This window comes from Labeo rohita, chromosome 5 (genome assembly GCF_022985175.1).
Source record: "Labeo rohita strain BAU-BD-2019 chromosome 5, IGBB_LRoh.1.0, whole genome shotgun sequence".
Classification (NCBI taxonomy): Eukaryota; Metazoa; Chordata; class Actinopteri; order Cypriniformes; family Cyprinidae; genus Labeo; species Labeo rohita.
In genome coordinates, this window is record NC_066873.1 from 40,111,000 (window position 1) to 40,133,395 (window position 22,396).

General features: G+C 34.5%; 2 protein-coding genes across 5 annotated transcripts; one reads left to right on the plus strand and one right to left on the minus strand.

Annotated features, from left to right (window-relative positions):
* Window positions 1–2,164: 2,164 nt before the first annotated feature.
* Window positions 2,165–11,160, minus strand: fbxo21 (F-box protein 21). Of its 4 annotated transcripts, none has more exons than XM_051110115.1 (12): window positions 10,911–11,160; window positions 10,148–10,283; window positions 9,871–9,965; window positions 9,661–9,782; window positions 8,416–8,562; window positions 7,992–8,128; window positions 7,204–7,340; window positions 6,498–6,677; window positions 6,066–6,198; window positions 4,756–4,946; window positions 4,022–4,179; window positions 2,165–2,809 (listed from the first exon to the last, which is right to left on the minus strand). In XM_051110115.1, the coding sequence occupies exons 1-12, from the start codon at window positions 11,132–11,134 to the stop codon at window positions 2,571–2,573; spliced, it is 1,899 nt and encodes a 632-aa protein (XP_050966072.1). In that variant the 5' UTR covers window positions 11,135–11,160; the 3' UTR covers window positions 2,165–2,570. The 4 variants fall into 4 exon arrangements, with proteins under 4 accessions (XP_050966072.1, XP_050966071.1, XP_050966074.1 ...); XM_051110114.1 differs by having other exon boundaries at window positions 9,871–9,980; XM_051110117.1 differs by having other exon boundaries at window positions 9,871–9,980; window positions 10,937–11,108.
* An 824-nt stretch (window positions 11,161–11,984) lies between these two features.
* Window positions 11,985–22,002, plus strand: nf2a (NF2, moesin-ezrin-radixin like (MERLIN) tumor suppressor a). The gene is made up of 4 exons (XM_051109079.1): window positions 11,985–12,132; window positions 12,466–12,844; window positions 20,364–20,489; window positions 21,848–22,002. Exons 2-4 carry the CDS (start codon window positions 12,731–12,733, stop codon window positions 21,995–21,997), a joined length of 390 nt encoding a protein of 129 aa, XP_050965036.1. The 5' UTR covers window positions 11,985–12,132; window positions 12,466–12,730; the 3' UTR covers window positions 21,998–22,002.
* Window positions 22,003–22,396: the final 394 nt, after the last annotated feature.

A 22,396-nucleotide genomic window follows, 5' to 3' on the forward strand; every position in this document is an offset into this window, starting at 1 on the left:
CTCAGAGTTTGATAGTAAAGCCCCGCCCCCTCATGAAATATGCAAATACGCGTACACACCTGAGTATCTCGTTTTTTCTCTTCTGCGTGCAGCATCTAAATATTTTTTGAGATTCAGAAATGGACATTTAGGTGAGGTATAATCTCCATACTTTCGAAACGACATCCTCGTTTTTCTGTCATAGCAGATTTATAGTCGTTGTCAATTACTTGTAAATAAATCGCACAATACATTTACTAATTTTAATATAAAAATGTGTATTAATCCATTAAAATAATTTTAAATGAAATAAATAAATACAAAATAATAATTTAATTTATATGATTATTAATTAAAAATAAATTAACTAAAATATTAATTTGTATGATTAAAGTATGTTAAAGACATTATTTTTTCTTAGTATTCATGAAAATATCACAGTTCACATAATGTTTTCGTTACATTCACCCAGTCTTTCTTCTGCAGCCAGAGAAAGGATGAAGTTTAGCGTGGTAGATGCTTATATTTGCATTATAAATATTTGAGGTTGGATGAGCATTAAAGTTAATGCAAACAAACTCTGCTTTGGATACAAGAGGGACACCACCCTCACTTGTTTATCATTCATTAATAGACTTTCACTTTAAGATGTTCAGTGCATGATAAAACAGAGAAGTGGTAAACAATAGTCACAGGTGATTCGCAAAAATGCTACCATTATTTAACCATCATTATATTCTGCATAATAATTGAAGTAAAATGTTTCATTGACAAATGAAATCTCAGCACGTTTTAATATTTGTATCTCGAGCCAACATGAACAAAACGTGACAATCATGTCTGCTTCAGCGGAAGCAAGGAAACCTGAGCATTTGTATATAAGTGAGTTCACATGGTCATTGTCACAAATTTGCATATATTTGTATTGTGACCTCGAAATACAATCTAAATATTCAGTTTGCTTAAGAGTAATAGTCATAAAGAATGGGGCTGACATGCTCAAATGTTTAATGATGTACCAAACTAGCATTTTAATTACGTGGACATTTACATATTTAGGTATTTAAAATCTCTACACTTACAAAACAAGTAGATAAGTCATAATAAAATAATAAATAACCAGACCAACAAAATAGAGCTTATTCTTTTATTGTGATTCATTCTCTTATATTCTCAATACTTTTGTATTTACAACCACTGTGAGCCAAGAATTCCTTGAGCCCTTGTTCTCTAGATTTTAGATTTTTTTTTAGAACTTTGAAATAAACATTACAAAATATTATAAGGTGACAGCTTTAGACATTTTACCTCATGTCAAGTGCGTGTTAGTTAACATATTAACATATGTGACATTAGTGCATTAGTTCAGTGAGATGTTTTATGAATGATGGCATAAGGAACGGGCCTGAAGCTGACCATCAACACATATACAGATATTCAGACCCTCTGTAGTTTAAGTTCACATAGTCTATACATACTATCTAGAGTATATTTTGTTTCTGCACAAATACTGTAACTCAACCACATCATTTGTACTCAACCACTCAAATACGACACATAGTTTCTTTCAGCTTAGACTACATCTGCAGCTCTGGGTCAAAATTGCTCTTAAAACTAATCTAGGACCAGGATGTTGTACAATTGAAATGAAGTACGGAAAAATGACTGATCTTAGACTGGTTTCACCTTGAAGGAATTGTTCACCCAAAAATGAAAAAGTACTCATCATCAGGTCATCCAAGATGTAGATGAGTTTGGTTCGTCATGGGAAAAGATTTGGAGAAATCTTATATCACGTAACTTGCTCACCAATGGATATTGTGCAGTGAATGGGTGCCGTCAGATTGAGAGTCCAAACAGCTGATAAAAACATCACAATAATCCACACCACTCCAGTCCATCAGTTAACATCTAAGAAATAAAAATCCATCATTAAGGCATTTTTAATGTAAAAATACTGGCTAAAATATGAGTCCTCTATCCATAATATTACGTTCTCCAATGAAAAAGTAATCTTGTCTGAATCGGGAGAGAAATATGCACAGATCAAGCACAGTTTACAAGCAAAAACAGTCATAAATGCACATGTCAGTGGACTTTTTTTACTGGATGAAGCATTATTTTGGATTATGGACTTATATTTTGCCTAAAAGTGATTGTTTTAAAGTTAAAATGCCTTGATGCATTTGTTTTTTTTTTTTTTTTTTTTTACAAACACACAGATTTTCATTTCATAAGATGTTAGTAGATGGACTGGAGTGGTGTGGATTACTTGTGGATTATTGTGATGTTTTTATCAGCTGTTTGGACTCATTCTGACGGCACCCAATTACTGCAGAGGATCCACTGGTGAGCAAGAGATGTACTGCTAAATTTCTCCAAATCTTTTCTGATGAAAAAACAAACTCATCTACATGTTGGATAGCCTGAGGTTAAGTAAACATTCAGCAAATTTTTATTTTTGGGTGTACTATTCCTAGATCTTCAAACATCAAATTCAGTCCCTTGTCAGTTGTAACAGTTGAGGAGAAAGTGAATGACTACGCATCTAAAGTGGGGAGGATAGAAAGGGAAGGAGGTGGCATTCTGGTCTACGGATCTAATAAGTCGTGCTCCTGGAAGTTGGCGGTGGGCTCCGGTGATTGCCCTGAGTTTGGGGTGAGACTGTGGTAGAGCTCCTCTACAGTCCTGTGGGTCTTGCACATGTCCTCTGGGTAACGCGCCTGGAGCTCTTCATTAGCGATGTAGTGTGTGTCAGAGAACTCAGTGAAGTAGCGGCCGACCTCAGGGTGAGCGATCTCCAGTGGGGCGGAGTGAGGCTCCAGATTTTCTGCAAACGAACAGAGCAAGTGAAGGTTTCTTTTTCATTTTAAGACTGCAGTTGTCTCAAATCAATTAACACCTCACCCATTTGCCCCGAAAATAAATGATTCACTGATGCTGATGAAATTGAGAGCAATTAGGACAAAGACCCAGTTTTCAGATACCAGAAAGTGATAATAAACAATTCTCCAAAAGTATATACACAACCTAAAATCATGTTAGATTAAAATAAAACAAAGAATCAAGTCACTTCCATTGTTTAAATCTTGGCTTAAAGAAGTTCACTTCCAGAACAAAAATGTACAGATAATTTACTCACCCCATTGTCACCCAGAACGTTCATATCTGTCTTTCTTCAGTCGCAGAGAAATTACGTTTCTTGAGAAAAATTTCAAGAATGTTCTCCATATAGTGGACTTCAATGGTGCCCCCGAGTTTCAACTTCCAAAATGCATCAAAATGCAAAGGGCTCTAAACAATCCGAGCGAAGGAAGAAGGGCTTTCTCTTATGAAACGACCGGTTATTTTCTAAAAAAAATAAAATAAAATACAATTTATATACTTTTTAACCTCAAATGCTCGTCTTGTCTAGCTCTGCGATTGGCATGCATAGTCTGTGTAATCTGGGTCAATACAGTTAGGGTAGGTTAAATTTTTTTTCCCTCAACTTCAAAATCATACTACGCCGCTGCAGAAGTACAGACCCAGTATTTACAATGTGAACGTGCAAAGTAGATCAAACGCCCTTTACAAAAAAAAAAAAAAAAAAAAAAAAAGGTAAAGATGTAGGACGACTTTGAAGTTGGAAGACAAAATAAGATGGGAGTTTTTTGACATACCCTAACTGTATTGACCCGGATTACACAGAGTACACATGCACATTGCAGAGCTAGACAAGACAAGCATTTGAGGTTAAAAAGTATATAAATTGTACTTTTTTTTTTTTTTTTTTTAATAACTGATCATTTCGCTAGCTAAGACCCTTCTTCCTCGGCTGAGATCATTTAGAGCCCTTTGAAGCTGCATTTTTAAACTGCATTTTGGAAGTTCACATTCGTGGGCACCATAGAAGTCCACTATATGTTTTCCTCAAGAAACATAATTTCTGTATGACTGAAGAAAGAAAGGCATGAACATCTTGGATGACAAGGGGGTGAGTAAATTATCTGTACATTTTTGCTCTGGAGAAGCGAACTTCTCCTTTAATGCAAAAACTCACCTTGCGCAGCGTATCTACATGTCCCGTCTTGCACTAGGACGTTGTAGAATGGCTGATCAGCCCCCTTAGACAGCTGATGGACCCTCATAGTGTTAATCCACTCCTGACTCATGGTGCATTTAGGGTCCCATCCGTAGATAACGCAGTTGTAGCCTGACCTATGAGAGAAATCAGTTTCAGAACACTGTCAATCAAATATTCCTAAAGCTATGTAAATTTTTAAAGGGACAGTTAACCCAAAACTGAAAATTCTGTCATTAATTACTCACCCTCATGCCATTTCAAACCTGTAAGACCTTTGTTCATCTTCAGAACGCAAATTAAGAGAGCTTTCTGACTCTGCATAGACAGCAACGCAACTAACATGTTCAAGTCTCACAAAGGTAGTAAGGACATTATTAAAATAGTCCTTGTGAAGAGAAGAAATTGTTGAAATTAGTTGTTTTTGTTGTCTTTGCGCAAAAGAAGTATTCTAATAGCTTTAGAAAATTAAGGTTGAACCACTGATATCACATGGACTTTTTTAACGATGTCCTTACTACCTTTCTGGGCCTTGAATGTGTCAGTTGCATTGCCATCTATGCAGGGTCAGAAAGCTCTAAGATTTCATCAAAAATATCTTTGGAGTTTTGAAGATGAACGAAGGTCTTACGGGTTTGGAACGACATGAGGATCAGTAATTAATGACTTTAATAATTTTCATTTTTGGGTGAATGGACCAAACAGGAACTCACCTCTTATGTTTCATGATGAGACCTACAGAGTACTGTACTTCCCTGTGCTCAGGCACGCTGCGTCTCTTTACCTCCGGCTCTACCGGATGCCTCTTATGCTGAATGTGTTCGAGCGTATGCTGCACCAGATACCCAACCGCTCCGTGTTGAGACGGGTCCAGAGCCTGGATATGCTGTAGAATATCCAACACCTGAGAAAGAGAGAGAGAAAACAAACAAACACAGTGGTTTTGCGTTTCTCCCATTGATTATAAAGTTTGTATTTTGTGGATTAAATGCAATATTCATCCTCGTTTGGAAATTTTCAATGTAAATGCAACATATTTACGCTCCCTTATAAGCCTGTTGTTAGGCGTGAAAGTGATCTATGTAACAAAAAGTTTAAAAACCACTGAGACACGATGTTTAATATCCAACGGTTTTTTTTTTTTTTTTAATTTCGTGCAAATAGCCAAAGTTGTTGGCAGATTGCACAGTCAATGCATAGTCATTTTGTGAGAAAGTGTGATACGCTAGAGCAAAACAGGCACTATTTTTGGAATCAGCATCCAAAAATTAGTAAAAAAAAAAAAAAACAAGCATTGGATGTTTTTCAGCAAATATGATGCAGGGCATTGTAATATTCTTAGTAAAAATAGCATGTTTTGATTGTACTCTTTGTGAATGGTTTCTATTACTGTTTACACAGGGTAACCAGGGGGCTATTTAGTACCAGTTATACGTGGAGCAAACAGTATCTACCTGCAAAATAGCAATTACCTTGTTTTATACCTAGTGCAAATAGTTGCTTGCTTTATAATGAAACGTCTTTTTCATGGAATAGAAAGCAGGATTGGGATTAGGAAATTATGAAAGATGAATTTAGTGATATTATACTTAACTAAAATTGAATTAAAGCCACATTTTTTCTATCATTACTTAAATTATTCATTAATTGAAATAAAATAGAATATAAAAATGTATTTAAGCTAGTTGCAGCTAGTTTAATTTGACTATTAAAATAACGAAAACTGAAAAAAAAAAGCTTTAGGTAAAATATATATATATATATATATATATAAATGATCTAAAACTACTAAAAATAAAAAAAAATACTAATAATTGAACTAAAATAATTGAACTAAAAATATAAAACGCGTTCAAACTATAATAAGAAAGTATAACAGCATCTCAATGATATTAAAATAACAATTCAATCTAGTGTCCTTGTGATAGCGCATATGTGCAACCACTGTGCCAAGAGATTTTATCTTTGACTACTCTTTAAGCAAATGACGACATTTAAGTTTAATCTGTGAGACTAAACTCACTTTTTCAGGCCAGATGCCCAGGTGGAAGTAGAGACGGGCCTGCAGCAGAAGATATTGTACATTATCAGGGTTAATAGTGAGGTAGAGATCCAGAGAGTCCCGCAGGAGCTGATATGATTTCTCATTCCCTTCCCTGCACAAAACACAAAAGCAAGCACATCTTGTAACAAACGTGGGTCTGACATCTTCACAAATTCAGCTGACAGCCAAGAAAAACTGATTTTATTTACAACAGTCTACAACTGCATAAATCCCTGACTGGCTTACTAATGAGTATATAAACAGCATGAAACATGTCGTTTAAACACCTCCTTCATTCAGAAGTGCAAAGATTTAAAGAAATTATCATAAGACAATAGTACAACAATATGAATATAAAACAACAGTTCAAAACACACTGACTCACAAGTAAAATGCATGTGTGATTCTCACCCTCTTTTGCCAATGTTAAGCAGATTTCCCACCATTCGCAGCAGCAGCTCGCTGGTGCTTATAGCGCTGTAGTAATCTGCTCCCACCTGGTGTCGGATCAGATTCTCACACTCTTTAGCAGCCAGCTGCTTTCCTTTCCCAAACGTGTCAATGTATACATAGTCGTAGATGTCATCACTCCTGCAAAACAACTCATTAGTCAACTTAAACTGCTGTTTTGTTTTTAATGCAAGCACAGCTTTTTTTGAAGAATACTGTGTGAAAAGCAATATTGTTACATTGTCAGATGTAATGTAAAATGTAAATGTAATAGTAAATGTAATGCATATATAGTATATCCTACTTTACATGGATACATGCTCACGTATACTATGCAAATCTTGGATGCAAAATGAAAATTATGTTTTCGTCCAGTTCTTTATATATTATGTTTAGCTTTATCTGTATATATATAGTATACTCACATACACTACTATATAGCGAATCTCAACTGCCTGATTGCTTGTATCGTTGCAAAATGTATATAATATTATCTCACAGCTCTAAATGTGGTAATAAGATATTCAGATATCATAAACATTAACATCATGATTTTTGTAACATGTGAACAGCGCTATACAAATGAATCTGACTTGAAACTGATTGGTGTTTGCCATGTAATTTCATTCTAATAGACTGTAATAGCTGGAATGTGTTAAACGCCCACCTCCTTTGATTTTGGCACCAGCGGAGCAGGAAATGGTTGGGGAAGTTGACAGGCTCCAGAGGAACTCCTAACTTCCTGGCCAGAGTCATGTAAAGCACAGAGAGGCTGATGGGAATGCCTGTCCGACGGAGCATCACCTGACCACAAGGGGGCACATTGTGAGAAATAAACTAAATTTCTGTCTAAATTTTAAAATTGCTTTAAAACTAAAAATTGACACATGCAATACAATGCTTTAATGCACATTTTTTTCTTTTTTTAGCACAATATTAAATATACATTCTATTTAAAAAAAAAAAAAAATAATTTACTTATGTAATGCATGTTACTTATAATGCATTGCTCCTAACACTGGTTATCCACACCTGCCTAAATGGACCTTTCTCACATTTCCGGGTTTCTCATAGCGGAAGTCATCATAGTTGGGTAAAATCCAAGAGCAGTGAATGGGAGTGTATCAGAAATATATTTTTTGCAAAAGAAAAACTCCACGATAATGTTTTCACGACTTTCAATCAAAGGAAAAAAATTGAGAGAGACTGATATCAGCAGTCAGAGAATTTTAACTAGTTTTTTGTAACTAGATGAAAAGGTGACATAATAAAAAAGTATAGTGTTATAAATATAGATGTATTTAAAAAAAAAAAAAAAAAAAAAAAAAATCAAAATATGAAAAAATGACAAGGATTTATGATGATGATGACAGTTGAAACGCGTTATCACAGTCTTGTGAAAAGGGTCCATTTAGTATTTTGGAGACGAGTATGATGTCCATGTGATTGCATTACCTGATGTATGTATGAGTTGAGTGGATTGTAGTAGTCACGCTCATTGCCCTTGTACTGTAGCTGGTCATACAGCACAGCATTCAGAGCACATATGACTTGCCTTTGAAACTCCAGGTTTTCCAGAACAAAGCAGTCACCTGGAAAAACACTCCAGTGAAGACACATATTGGATGCTACAGCTTCAAGAACAACTATACTGTTGTGGTTGCCTGATGCAGTCCAAACAAAGTAGATTAAAAAATGTTGAAAATTAAACTTAAATTAATTAAATTAAAGAGTCTTCCAAGACATTTATTTTATCAAAATCAAGCCGAAAGCTTTTATCGGACAACAGGGAGAACGTAAGCCTGGCTACACATGTCTGACTAATAGACCTCATGAGAATAGTAAATTGAATTTTCCAGATCTCTCCTTGCAGACTGACCTTGACTGGCTCGTAGACTTGGGTGAGTGGCATTTTTCACTCGCAGATACTTCTTCACCTTGTCTGTAATTTCTTCTATCTGCGCAGATATGCTCTCAAGAGTGATTTCAGCCAGAGGGTTGCAATACTGATCAACCAAAACCGCGCCTGGTATTGGAATTTAAACAAACGGTATGGTATTTAAAAGAGTTGAGTAAATTTTTTTATCAGGATTCTTTGATCTACAATAAAAAGCTTTTGTAACATTATACATTATACCATTCAAAAACTTGGAATTAATACTTTTATTTAGCTAAGATGCTTCAAATTGATCAAAAGATGAAGACATTTATAATGTTACAACAGACGTCTATTCAGATAAATGCTGTTATTTTGAACTTTCTATTCATCAAAGAAACCTGAAATTTTTTTTGACTCAGCTGTTTTCAACATAATAATAATAAATATTTTTGAGCAGCAAATCAGAATATTAGAATGATTTCTGAAGGATGATGTGACTGGAGTAATGATGCTAAAAATTCAGGTTTGAAATCAGAGGAATAAATTACATTTTAAAATCTATTTAAAAAGAAAACTGTTATTTTAAATAGTAAAAATATTTAAAAATGTTACTGTTTTTGCTATACTTTGGATCAAATAAATGCAGGCTTGGTGAGCAGAAGAGACTTAAGATACATAAAAAAAACCATAAAAAATCTTACTGTCCAAAAACTTTTGACTGGTAGTGTATCAGAACATTTTTGATAATATTACAAAGCCCAGCATTCAGCACACATTTCAATTTAATTATGCATGTAGTTGAGCTATGATTATTATATACGATAACTGGCCATCTGGCCTTCATTTTGCCTTGTCGCTGGTAAGACAAAACAGTATAATATAATTATTTTATATTTTTCTATTAAAGGAATAGTTCACCCAAAAAGTGTTACTCACAAACACACAGCTTTTCACTTCAGAAGGTGTTAACTGATGGACTGGAGTGTTGTGGATTACTTGTGGATTATTGTGATGTTTTTATCAGCTGTTTGGACTCTCATTCTGATGGCACCCATTCAGCATCCATTGGTGAGCAAGAGATATAATGCTAAGTTTCTCTAAATCTGTTCCGATAAAGAAACAAACTTACCTACATTCTTGGGTGGCCTGAGGGTAAGTAAATTATCAGCAAAATTGACCTTTTAGGTGAATTGTTCCTTTAATAAGAAATAAGAATTTACTTTCTTTTGTGGTACATCAGATTACCTTCAAGGGCTGATTGCTGTTCTGGTGGTCGCTCAAGGAAAACCTTCAAATTCCTCAAAATGTTCTGCTGCCGGAGGAAGTACAGGATTTTCTTTGCATAGTACTTAAGTGTCAAACATTTCCTGGGAAAGAAGGAAATTCACAAATTCAGTTAAACCATTATGTGTTAAGAAGAAAATAAAATTATATTAACGTGAGTTCATTTCTAACCTTTTGTCCGAGTTCAAAATGCCAAGCAGTTCATCCTCACAGAAGTGTTCTGGAGCACCAAGAGACTCGATTTCGGCAAAGCTGTCTCCAAGAACCTGACCAACGCAAGGCTGAGTTACAGATCTCTGGGTTAGTTGCTAAAAAAAACTGATTAAATCCAACTTACCGTACAAATATACCTGTCCAACCGTAGCATAATAACCATATCAGAAAGATTACAGTTTTTTGAGAAAATGACAAACTGTTTTGTAATTTAGTCTCTTTTAAGGTCACTTACAACTTCTGTGAAGAACCTCTTGGAAATAGACTCCACTGTTCTTCTTATCTGTTGACCAACCATGTGCCGGGTTTTGAATTCTTTCAGCCAGTCGTATGACTCATTCTGCTGATAAAATCTCTGCAGCCTGGGCCACCTAAAATATGAGTGACACAACAATGTTTGACCTTAAAAAGAAAAAATATAAATGTGATTTCACCAGGGGAATGCAAATATGTTAGATGTATTCCTTAAATGAGACTGCAAAACAAGTAATAAATAAATACTTGTAGCACAGGGTACATTTTGTCAATTCGGTTTTATGCAAAATCTACCTAAAGACTGTAATTTACAAGTAAATTACAAAATATGCTAAAATACAATAGTAGTTACCGTTACTATAATACCTCTAAATGTAATAACCTTAAAACTACTTATATTTAAAGAAGCTTATGTTAATTAAATACGAGCACATTAGAATATCATACATTTCTGTGTTCAAGGTCACTTAACATTACTAACAATTATAAGTGCATTCAGTTTTTTTTCAACATATAGGAGGTGAACTTATGAAAATGAAGCATCACATATTATGCATCTCTGCCTGTGCACACAGGACAAATTTGGTGCATCAGCAGAATGAGAACACGACCTGATAGCTGTCAAGTCACGCACTGAATGCACATCTTAAACCACCTATCAGGGATCAAACATATTTCTTATGGTTGATAAACTGGAGGTTAATGGAGTTATCAATCTTTAGAAATGTTTTAATTTATGCAACCTGAGCTTGTACTGATGCGCCCAGACCTTTCCCCTGCCATGGCACACGTCATGCAGCCTCTTGCACGTGCAGGAAACGTTGCAAATGTCGATATGGTTTAGAACGGGGAAGCACAATATATGCTCTAATAATTCCGCTGGCAAATCGGTTAACTGCTTGGCGAAACTCTCTGAAATAACCGCGTTTGTCCCTAAAACACGATCTACCGTGTATGGCGTCGCCATCTTTTCTGTTTACTCCGATGACCTCATCGAAGCCCCGCCCGATTGTCAGCGAAACCACGCCCATTTCTGGTGCAAAGGGCTGAACTTTTGAGCGTAGAGTGAAATGATCCGAATATACACATTTAGATTGGAGTGCATTAAACATTTACTATAAAGAATATATATATTTAATATAGATTACAATCTAGAAATAATATCAATTTTTTTGCATTAAATATTTAATCTATCTATCTATCTATTAATATAGATTAATTGTATTTACATTCTTAATTTGTAATTAATACAAATCAATGTAATGAATTCATAATTTGTAAAGTTTTAAAAGTAATAATCGTTTTATGTTATTAAAAAACATGACACAAATGTACAAGTGCTGTTTTTTAACATTTACAGCCTGTTAAGTACTTGAAAATTTGCTGCGTCTTAGCTTTACGTTACGAAAATATTTATTTATTTACCTATTTATTTAGATTAATTGCATTTACATTCTTAATTTGTAATTAATACTAATTATATTATTATAAACAACAATTACAAGTAATAAATAAATAATAAACAGTTTAATAAGTTGTAAATGTTTTCAAAGTAATAATCGTTTTATGTTATAAAAAACAAAACGTGCTGTTTTTTTTTTTTTTTTTTTTTTACATTTACAGCATGTTCAGTACTTGGAAATTTACTGCGTCTTAGCTTTACATTACGGAAATGTATTTATTTATTTACTTATTTATTTATTTATTTAGTAGTACTGTTACATGTATTATCCCTGATTACAAAAGAACAAAACAAAACAAAACAAATGGCTTTTAACTATAGCTGAATGACGCGCGCTACTGCGCATGTCCTCCCGCCTCCTCGTGCACGCGCACGCGAAGTTTCAGCTGCAGTTTTGTTGGCCTGATAAGAGTCAAACCAGCAGCTGTGTTTGTGTGTCAGGTGTTTAAACGGGCGTGAATCATACACACTGCGCGAATTCAGCTGTTTTAACAGCTCGACAGGTGAGTTAGCAACCAGTTTACAAGTTGTCAGGCCAATTTCGTTAAAAACACAACAAAAACAATGAGGCATGAAACCGTAGATTAGCCTAAACAAGCATATATGAGCACCTAAAATGTTGAGAAGTCGTGTAAAAGTTGGTATCTTGCTACACGAATTAATACTTAAGTGTTATCTCATATGTTAATGTTTGTCATCAGATGTCTGTCACTTAGATAGGTTTTTACGCTTACAGTAGTTTAAAAGCAGCTTCTTTTGTCTGTTGTTATTGTACATGTACTCAGATACTATCTGATAAACTTGTGCTCTTGTCTTTTTCCATTATCTTCTTACAGGCTTAATGGAGCTTTAGAGGAAGTAAAAGGGATAATATGTGTCCGACTACTAGTTACCAGTTAACGCAGGTGCTTTGAAATCGTCCTGCCTTTAGAAATGCACTTTAATCACATTATTGTTACATTTGCCAGTAATGCTAAATTGTAGCTTTTAACCAGAGTTAAACTCTATTGTTTTCATCATAAGCTATGCTTCAGATAGATAGTTAGTCGACAGGTTTATGTTGTTTCTGAAGAGGAGGAAAGTTTCCCATTAGCAGCTATTATGGCAAGTGTCCTTGCATCAAAAATGGGGCTCAACTCCCTTCGGAGGAAACAAGCTAAAACCTTCAACGTCACAGTTGTTACAATGGATGCAGACTTAGAGTTCAGCTGTGAGGTGAGTAGTTTTGTTTTTAAATGTTATGTGTTTTTAAGCTATCTGAATTATGACAGAATTATGTCACTGAATGCATACATATCTGGTATTAAACTTGTTGTAGCCTATAACCAAACCTGTACTGGCAGTGATCAATGCTTCTCACCAGTAACCGGGGGGCATGTAAGCTTAACTCGGGGAAGGCACCAGGCTGTCGACATTTTAATGTCCTCGCTCACTGTTGTTGTGCCCTTGAGCAAGTCACTCAGCCTGACCTGTTTCTCCAGGGGATCTGCGTCAAGACATCCCTGTCTCCTCAAGCTGCTTTAATGCTCGAACAGAGGCAGTTCAGTGGCCTTGAGGAATAGCTCTTCCAAAAAATGGAAATGGTGTCATCGTTTATTCCCCTCATGTCATTCCGATCCAGTATTAATTTTTTTCCCCTGTTAAACACAAAATGAGTACAAGCTACAGCTTGCATGCAGCGAAAGTGGATGGTGATTTATATTGCCAAGCTATTAGAAAAGCACTATAAAAGTGGTCTATATCACTTGTGCACGATATTCTAAGATGTCTGATATTTAAATTTAAGGGATTTTTAAATTAAATAAAATGTCATTTTCAGTAAGTTAATCCTGTAGTGTTGAAAACAGTTGAATAGATTTTTTTTCAGGTTTCTTTGATAAATAGAAAGTTCAGAAGAACGGCATTTATCTGAAATAGAAGTTGTTTGTAACATTATAAATGTCTTTATCATCACTTTTGATTAATTTAAAGCATCCTTGCTAAATAAAAGTATTAATTTCTGTAATTCCCCCTTTGAAATCACAGGAATAAATTACTTTTCCAAATATATTAAAAAAAGAAAGCAGTTATTTTAAATAGTAAAAATATTTCACAATATTACTGCTTTTGCATTGTTTGTATTTTGGATCAAATAAATGCAGGCTTGGTGTGCAGAAGAGACTTCATTAAAAAACATTAAAAAACATTAAAAATAAAAAAAGTTAAAAAAATAAAAATAAAAAAAATTAAAAATCTTGCTGTTAAAAAACTTTTGACTGGTAGTGTACATAAAATGCATGTACATATCAGCTGCAAGTCGAAATCTCCCAATAATATGTCTTAGTAAGACTGTAATTTTTATTGTGGAGGCAAAACATATATTGCAGTGCAATATAAAGATGATTAAGACATAAATAAACGTTCCTGAAGAGTGATGTATCATATTTGATAGTTATTTTTAACACTATTTTTCTAAGAAGAAGAAAAAAAACAAATAAACCTGAATCACTTCTCTTTATAGAAACAATTTTGCAACAGACACTTACATCACAGTCTGAAAGGGGATGTTTTTAGAATCATACTAAAGTGCCTTTTATTTGCTAAAAGAGTATAAATAGTTGAAAGAAGGCCTACAATAAATTGTGTACAAAGATTTTTTGGCAAATTTTGGGTATGTTGGCAATTTAGAGGAAAGTTGTATATCATATATGGTACAGTAGGCTTTTGAAAAGGCAGGTAAAAAAGTGGTTTGTATTCCTGTAGTTCGAACAGTAGATCACACTATTAGCAATGCCAAAGTCATGGGTTCGATTCTCAAAGCATAAATGAACTGATAAAATGTATACCTTGGGTAAGTTGCAATGGATAAAAGCATCTGCCTAATAAATGTCATGTAATGTAATGTCAGGTTTTATGTCACTGACTTGAAATGCCAGTGATTCTTATCATAAATGCAAATCTGAAAAATGTTGGTGCTTCCGTGTCAGCTGATGTGCGTTCACAAGAGTACCATGACACGTGTGTGCATTCTGCTGATTGAAAATAAGGGGCAGTGCATCCAGATTCTACGTCAGAACGCTGGCCCCTACGTCAGCAGAATCACATGCATGCATCGTGGTACTCTGGTAACTCAGTCTGACACTGACATGCAAGAGAGGAAATTGTAAATGTTTTTTTTTTTTTTTACACGCAAAGTATTCTTGTAGATTCATAAAATTACTGTTGAGCAACTGATATCACATGGACTATTTTATTGATGTCCTTACTACCTTTATGGGCCGTAAAACATTTCAGTTGCATTGCTGTGTATGCAGGGTCAGAAAGCTCTCAGATTTCATCAAAAATATTTTAATTTGTGTTCCAACGATAAGCGAAGGTCTTACAGGTTTAGGATGACATAAGGGTGAGTAATTAATTTCTCACAGAATTTTCATTTTTGGGTTAACTATCCCTTTAATATTAAAGGAAAAATTTACTTCCAGAACAAAAATTTACAGATAATTTACTCACTCCCTTGTCATCCAAGATGTTAATGTGTTTCTTTTTTCAGTTGATAAGAAATTATGTTTCTTGAGGAAAGTATTTTAGGAATGTTCTCCATATAGTGGACTTCAATGGTGCCCCCAAGTTTAGACTTCCAAAATGCAGTTTAATGCAGCTTCAAATGGCTCTTAATGATCCCAGCCGAGGAAGAAGGGTCTTATCTAGCAAAACGATCAGTCATTTTCAAAACAAATTGACAATTTATATACTTTTTAACCTCAAATGCTCTTGTCTTGTCTTGTCTCTGCTATGCGCATGCTTAGTCTGTGTAATCCAGGTCAATACAGTTAGGGTATGTCAAAAAACTCCTGTCTCATTTTCTTCTTTAACATCAAAAACGTCCTACATCGCTATTGTAGGACTAAAACAAACATCCAAATCTACAAAGCAGGCAGCATCCTGTATGGCAATAATCATCATTCCTATGTATAAAGGTGTTTTGTACAAACGGTGAATCCGGTGGGAGTTCTGCAGGCATACAGAGGACTCCTCTGTGGAACTGCATTTCATTTGCACATAACTTCCACTGAGTTTCTTGCAGGAAGATGCCCTATTTTTACAGACAAACCATCACAGGGAGTGTTTTTGAATTAAGGGAAAACAGATGGTAGTAAGAGAACAGCGTGACAGACGGGGACCATGAGTTAATGTCCCATGAGGCCCGGTGGTCCCACTCCACAAGACCCTGTGTACTGCTCAGTGCCTGCCTGTCTGTTTGCCTGTCTCTCACTCTGTTTTGATCTTTCACACTCATTAACAGTATTTCCTACAGTGGTAATGAGGTTCTGAGGGATCATGGTTCTGTTGTTATATAATATGCCGATAAGGTGTCTCATCGTGTACTAAAAAGTGGTTTTGGATACAAAATTAAATGTATAGTTAGAATTGAGGAAGCAAGATGTAGCTGTTCTGGTTGGCATTTTTATGGGGCAATTTTTTGTGATATTGATCTTGATCTCCAGTAAATATTAAAGCAGTGTTGGAGGTTCAGGCACTGTGACATATTGTTGATTACCATAAACATTTGTTCCTTAGTTTGTAGAAACAATCAGTTTCAATTGTTTCAAGTAATGCAGTTGCAGTAGGAGTCTGTGGCACAAGATGTTTGGATGGATTTAAAAGCAAAAAAACACTTCCAGAACAAAAATTTAAAGAAACCCCCTTGTCATCCAAGATATTCGTGTCTTACTGTCTTCAAGAAATTGTCGTAAAGAAATTGTTTTTTTAAGGACAACATTTCAGGATTTTTCTCCATATAATGGACTGCTATGGTGCCCTGAATTTTAACTGCAGTTTAAATGTGGCTTCAAATGATCCCAAATGCGGTTCTTCGCTGAAGAAGTACACAGTCTTTGCAAAGTGAATATGCAAAGACTAAAGATCAAACAACCTTAACAAAAAAGGTAAAACAGCGATATAGGATGATTTTGAAGTTGAGGGAGAACATGAGATGGAAGTTTTTGCGACATACCCTAACTGTCATGAACCGAAAAAAAAAAAAAGAGTTCAGGCAGAGTAAGACAAGACAAGCGTTTGACATTAAAAAGTATGTAAGTTGTATTTTTTTTTATGAAAATAACTGATCGTTTCGCTAGATGAAACTTTTCTTCCTCGACTGGGATTGCTTATAACCGCATTTGGGATTATTTGAAACCGCATTTAAACTGCATTTTGGAAGTTCAAACTCAGGGCACCATAGAAGTCCACTATATGGTGAAAAATGCTGAAATGTTTTCCTCTTTACAACTAAAGAAAGACATGAACATCTTGGATGACAAGGGGGTGAGTACATGATCTGTACATTTTTGTTATGGAAGTGGAGTTTGTTTTATAATTATTCTTTTGAATGAAAATGTATTGTTTGAGTATTAAAATTGTCTAAATCCTTAGTGGTGAAACCCTTCAGGCAGATGAACTTCTTGTAATGTAATTCATGAAAGTGTAATTTCCTTCAAATAAACAGATTGGTATTTTGTGTATGTTATGTAAAAGCCACTGGATTTACTGAATTTACATAGTTGTGGCTGGGAGATAAATATTGGATTTAACTTGTTACTGACACGATAAGCAATTCTGTCACAGCGTCATGTTACCCTGTAATGTTTACATCTTATTGGTATACTATCAAAACAGTGTGTGTTTTAGCATTTAATCCTCTGCAGTTTCTTGTCCCATATACTTGCATTATAAATGCATTGCATAAGTGCATTATTTTACTGGTTATATAAACTCAGGGCTCAGCTTACAACCCAGATATCCCTTTGCATCTGAACCATTTGGAGCATTGCATTTGATTTCAGCTTCACTGATATTATATTTTGGTGCATCTTCGTATTTCCTAAACACCACCACTTGGTGGCAGCATGGATTTATAAAACAAACCCTATTTGTCTCCCTGCACAGTCATTGAGATTTTATTGCCTACCATTGATAGCTGATAATAGCTCATCACTAAAGTCATCTACAGGGCTTGCTAAACCACAATTTATGTTATTTCCAGAAGCCTTGGGTATATAGTGATAAATATTATTTCGCAATGACAGAAAATGGTCCCTAAACAGTTATGAATAACATTGCCAAGATCCTGAAACTAGAGGAAAAACCATAAAGCCGGTTTTATTTATTTCAGCTCCTAAATGTTTTCTTGGCATGCTGTTAAAGTAAAAATGAATCTCGGAAGATGGTCGTTACAATGCACAACAGATTCCATATATATTGGCACTCGAAAAAATGTGTTTCATATATTTTCTTGGGTGTTAGTATAACGTTGTCATGTGAAACTTAATAGAAGTGCACAGCATATTTTTTTATTTGATATTAAAAACACCAAGTTGTTGTTGTTGTTGTTTTTGTGTTTTTTTTTTTGCGCTATAGGATAAAATTTAAAGACATCTGAGTGCTAAAGGTATTGTACATAGTACTGACCTCATGTAATCTTGCACTGTGTAACAAGAAAGACAGTCTTGGTGTAGCTCAGTCAATATAATCTTATTTGGAGTAATAGCCTGGGGTTCAATAGTGGATAAAGACAGGAATTTGACTTTGAGGTTACTGCTTTTGTACTTTTCTTGTGCTGTTATGCTGTCAAGTTTTCAGTACTTCATTTTTTTTTTTTCCTGAAAAGTCACATAACTTCACTGAATATTTAGAACAGTGAGTGAACGCTTTTCTACACAGACACACCTCATTTCTCTGTGAATGTTTGCACCAGCTGACGGTCGTCCTTGAAGGCAGCCGTCAGCTTTCTAGAGGGGAAGCATCAGCATATTTAATTGGTTGGTCTCTGGATGGCAGCATATTGTCATATGTTCTCATACATAAACATTAGGCAAGATGAAACCGCACCTTGAAAAGCACCTGTCCCTGTTATGCTAATACAGTTTGTGGTGTTGATGATGTTTGCAATACTCTCTGGAAGTTGTCAGTACTTATAACAGCAAGGTTCTCTCCTCTGTGTCATAAACTTTAATCATTCAAGGTGACATATGTGGCAAGTATATTGTTCACAAGACAGTAGCACCTAGCTCAGCTGGGTCCAGATGATGCTTTGTATACCGGAATCGTACTAATGACAAGGCTAATCGAGCACAGATGCCTACACAAGAGAATTATTCTAACAAGATGAGTTTTCTAATTGTTATTCTGCTAATATACACCTGCAGATTTCAAATTGATTTTTTAATGTTATTAAATGGACTCTTCTAATATTGGGAAACAGTAAGTGTTTACATGTTATCTGGATTACGTAATCATCTAAAATAAAGTACTTGTAATTTTTATTTTTATTTATTTTTTTGGTGCAGGTCCTTCACAAACACCAGTTTGAGAAACATTAATGCACTTATTGTTGAAAATAAAATTAAGTTAGGTCAAAAAAAATCTAAAAGTAATGAAAAGTAGTCAGAATACATTACTTGAAATGTGTAATCCAACAGAGTTTACTAACTACAGATATTTTTATGTAATAAATGCTGGGTTAAAACAACTTGGCACTGGGTAAAATATGGACAAACCCAGTGATTGGGTTGTTTTGACCCAGCAGTTGGGTTAAATTTAGGTATTTTTATTTAACTCAACTATTGCTTAAAAATGTCTAGATTTCTTGCTTAAAATGAACCACTAGGCTAGAAAATAACATTTATCAATATGTTTAATACATAAACATTTATTAGTAAGTTGAATAAATAATAATTAAATAGTTTTTTTTTAAATAAACATTTATAAATTGGTTACTAATCAGTGTTTATCTTTTGATTATTACTGATGCCTCTAGTAATTACTAGAGTGTATATAGTCTGATTCTTAATTTACAGCCTATTTTGGGTTCATTTTAGGCCGGCCATATAGTAATTTTTAAACAATAGTTGAGTTAAATAAAACTACCCAGAAGGCTGGGTTAAACATTTAACCCAGTTGCTGGGTCAAAACAATCCAGTTGTTGGGTTTGTCCATATTTTACCCAGCGCTGGGTTGTATTTAACCCAGTATTTTTTTAGTGTAATCTGAATACAATTTGTCAGTAATCTCCCCAGTGCTGTTGAGAAATAATTTGACCCTTATTTCTAAAGTTAATGATAAAGATGCGGCCTTATGGAGGTGCATTTGGTAGTAATAATGAATGTTTTGTTGCTGCTTTATTGATTCTGTTCAAGTATGCAGTATACACAAGACAATTAAAGTCATTTTAATGAGAAATAAGCAACTGATATGCGTCCGCAGTTCTTTGCCAATTGAATATGGTAATTTTTTTTTCCTGGCCTCTTGAGAGTAGTCCTCCTGATAAAAGATGAACCGATATGTCTGTAAACGAGTGAATGCGCTTGCTGACAGCAGTGACTTTGTAATGACGCTCAGATTCATTTCTCAGCCTTGTGTCCACATGGTCTGTGGAAATGAGGTTATTCGGGGGAATGTCGCTGTTCATTATACTGGTGCTGTTCAGATTTGTGGTCAGTCTGAATTCGATTAGTCTGCCACAATCCCTTGAGAGTTTTTAGGTTGTTTCCTTTAAAGCCTTCTTGAAATTAAAATTGGGGATTTATTGTGTTCAGGCCTTGTCTGTCTATATGTCCTGGCCTTTATGAGTCTTAAAAATAATTTAAAATTCAGCCTATGGATCATAATGCACTTTTTTTTTTTTTTTTTTTTTTTTTTTTTTTTTTTTTCCTCACAGCTTCATGTTACTAACCTTTTTGTAATCTTGTTTGGACAGCTGAAGTGGAAAGGAAAGGATTTGTTTGAACTTGTGTGCCGGACACTGGGACTCAGGGAGACCTGGTTTTTTGGTCTGCGGTTTGACGTCAAAGACACTGTGGCATGGCTGAAAATGGACAAGAAGGTAAATTGATCATTTTTAGACTTTCTTGTGCTTTCAGAATAGTGTTAGTCTGATAAATGCTTGAGGAAATGATTTGGAAAAATTATTCCTTTGTCGTGTATAATAGATCAAGATATTATGATATTCTAATTTACTTAATTAGGCTTTTAAAACATTTTTACAGATCTTATTAAATTGTGTAATGATGTACACTACCAGTCAAAAGTTTTTGAACAGTAAGATTTTTAATGTTTTTTTTTTTTTTTTTTTTTTTAAAGAAGTCTCTTCTGCTCACCAAGCCTGCATTTATTTAATCAAACATACAGCAAAAGCAGCAATATTATGAAATATTTTTACTATTTAAAATAACTACTTTCTATTTGAATATATTTTAAAATGTAATTTATTCCTGTGAGCAAAACTGCATTTTCAGCGTCTTTACTCCAGCCTTCAGTGTCACATGATCCTTCAGAAATCATTCTAATATGCTGATTTGCTGTTCAAGAAACATTTTTATTATCAGCATTTATCTGAAATAAAAAGCTTTTGTAACATTATACACTATACCATTCAAAAGCTTGGAGTCAGTATACTTTTTCTTTCTTTTTTTGTAACATCTATAATGTTACAAAAGTTTTCTATTTCAGATAAATGCTGATCTTTTGAACTTTCTATTCATCAAAGAAACCTGGAAAAATCTACTTGTTGAAAAATCTATCTGCTGTTTTCAACATAATAAATGTTTTTTGAGCAGCAAATCAAAATGTTAGAATGATTTCTGAAGGATCATGTGACTGGATTAATGATGCTAAAAATTCAGCTTTGAAATCACAGGAATAAATTACATTTTGAAGTATATTCAAAAAGAAAACAGTTATTTTATATAGTAAAAATAATTAACAAATTTTTTTTTCCAGTTTTTGCTGTACTTAAGATCAAATAAATGCAGGCTTGGTGAGCACTGTTACTGTTCAAAAACTTTGTAGTGTACATTATCTTTCAAAATAAAAGTAAAAAAATAAACTTTCAGAAACATTAAAACATCTTATTGAGTCCGAACATGTGAATGGTAGTGTAAATAAAAACAGACTATCATGAAAACCAAACCAAACCATCACCCTTACAAAACAAGTACTCTGCGGTATTACCGTGGTAATATTATGATACTGAAAGCTTTAACCTATTCATGTACCATGTTCTTTTCATTGTGCTTTAAAGAATACTATAATACCACATTAGTAGATGTCCGAAAAGGACATGGTATTATCATGTCCAAAAACGTGGTTGTGTCTTGGTACTTTTTTTAGTAATTTATTGTCAGTGTATATGAAGTTTCCAAGGCACAGCACAACATTTATCATGACTTATCTTTGTAATAGGTTTTGGATCATGATATGCCCAAAGAAGAGCCCATAGTGTTTCATTTCCTGGCCAAGTTTTACCCAGAGAATGCTGAAGAAGAACTGGTGCAAGATATAACACAGCACCTCTTCTTCCTGCAGGTGAGTCATTGGCTCAGGTGGGTTTAGCTGGACTACAGCTCAAATTAATTGGAAATTTTTTGGCGTGTTGCCACTTTTATTGATGGGAGGATAGAGAGAGGACACGAAATGATGGAAAAAGAGGTGACTCAAACTCGCATATGTGCACGGCTTTAGCAAATTTCCTCGAATTAACATCCGTTCTTAATCAAATACCACAGAGCGGCTTTTCATAACCGAAATCATGCTGTTTATGTTCTGGGATTTAACTTGGTGACTTCTCAGAGTCTCAAGATAGATGTCAGCTCGGCTGGCCTTTCATGGCTTTCTTTGTTATTCATATTGTGTGTGTATATCAGTTTAGATGAAAATCAGTCTGTGTCATGGATATTATAATGCAACTGTAGAAGGGTCTCAGTAAAATGATCTCAGTCTGATTGTTTTTGG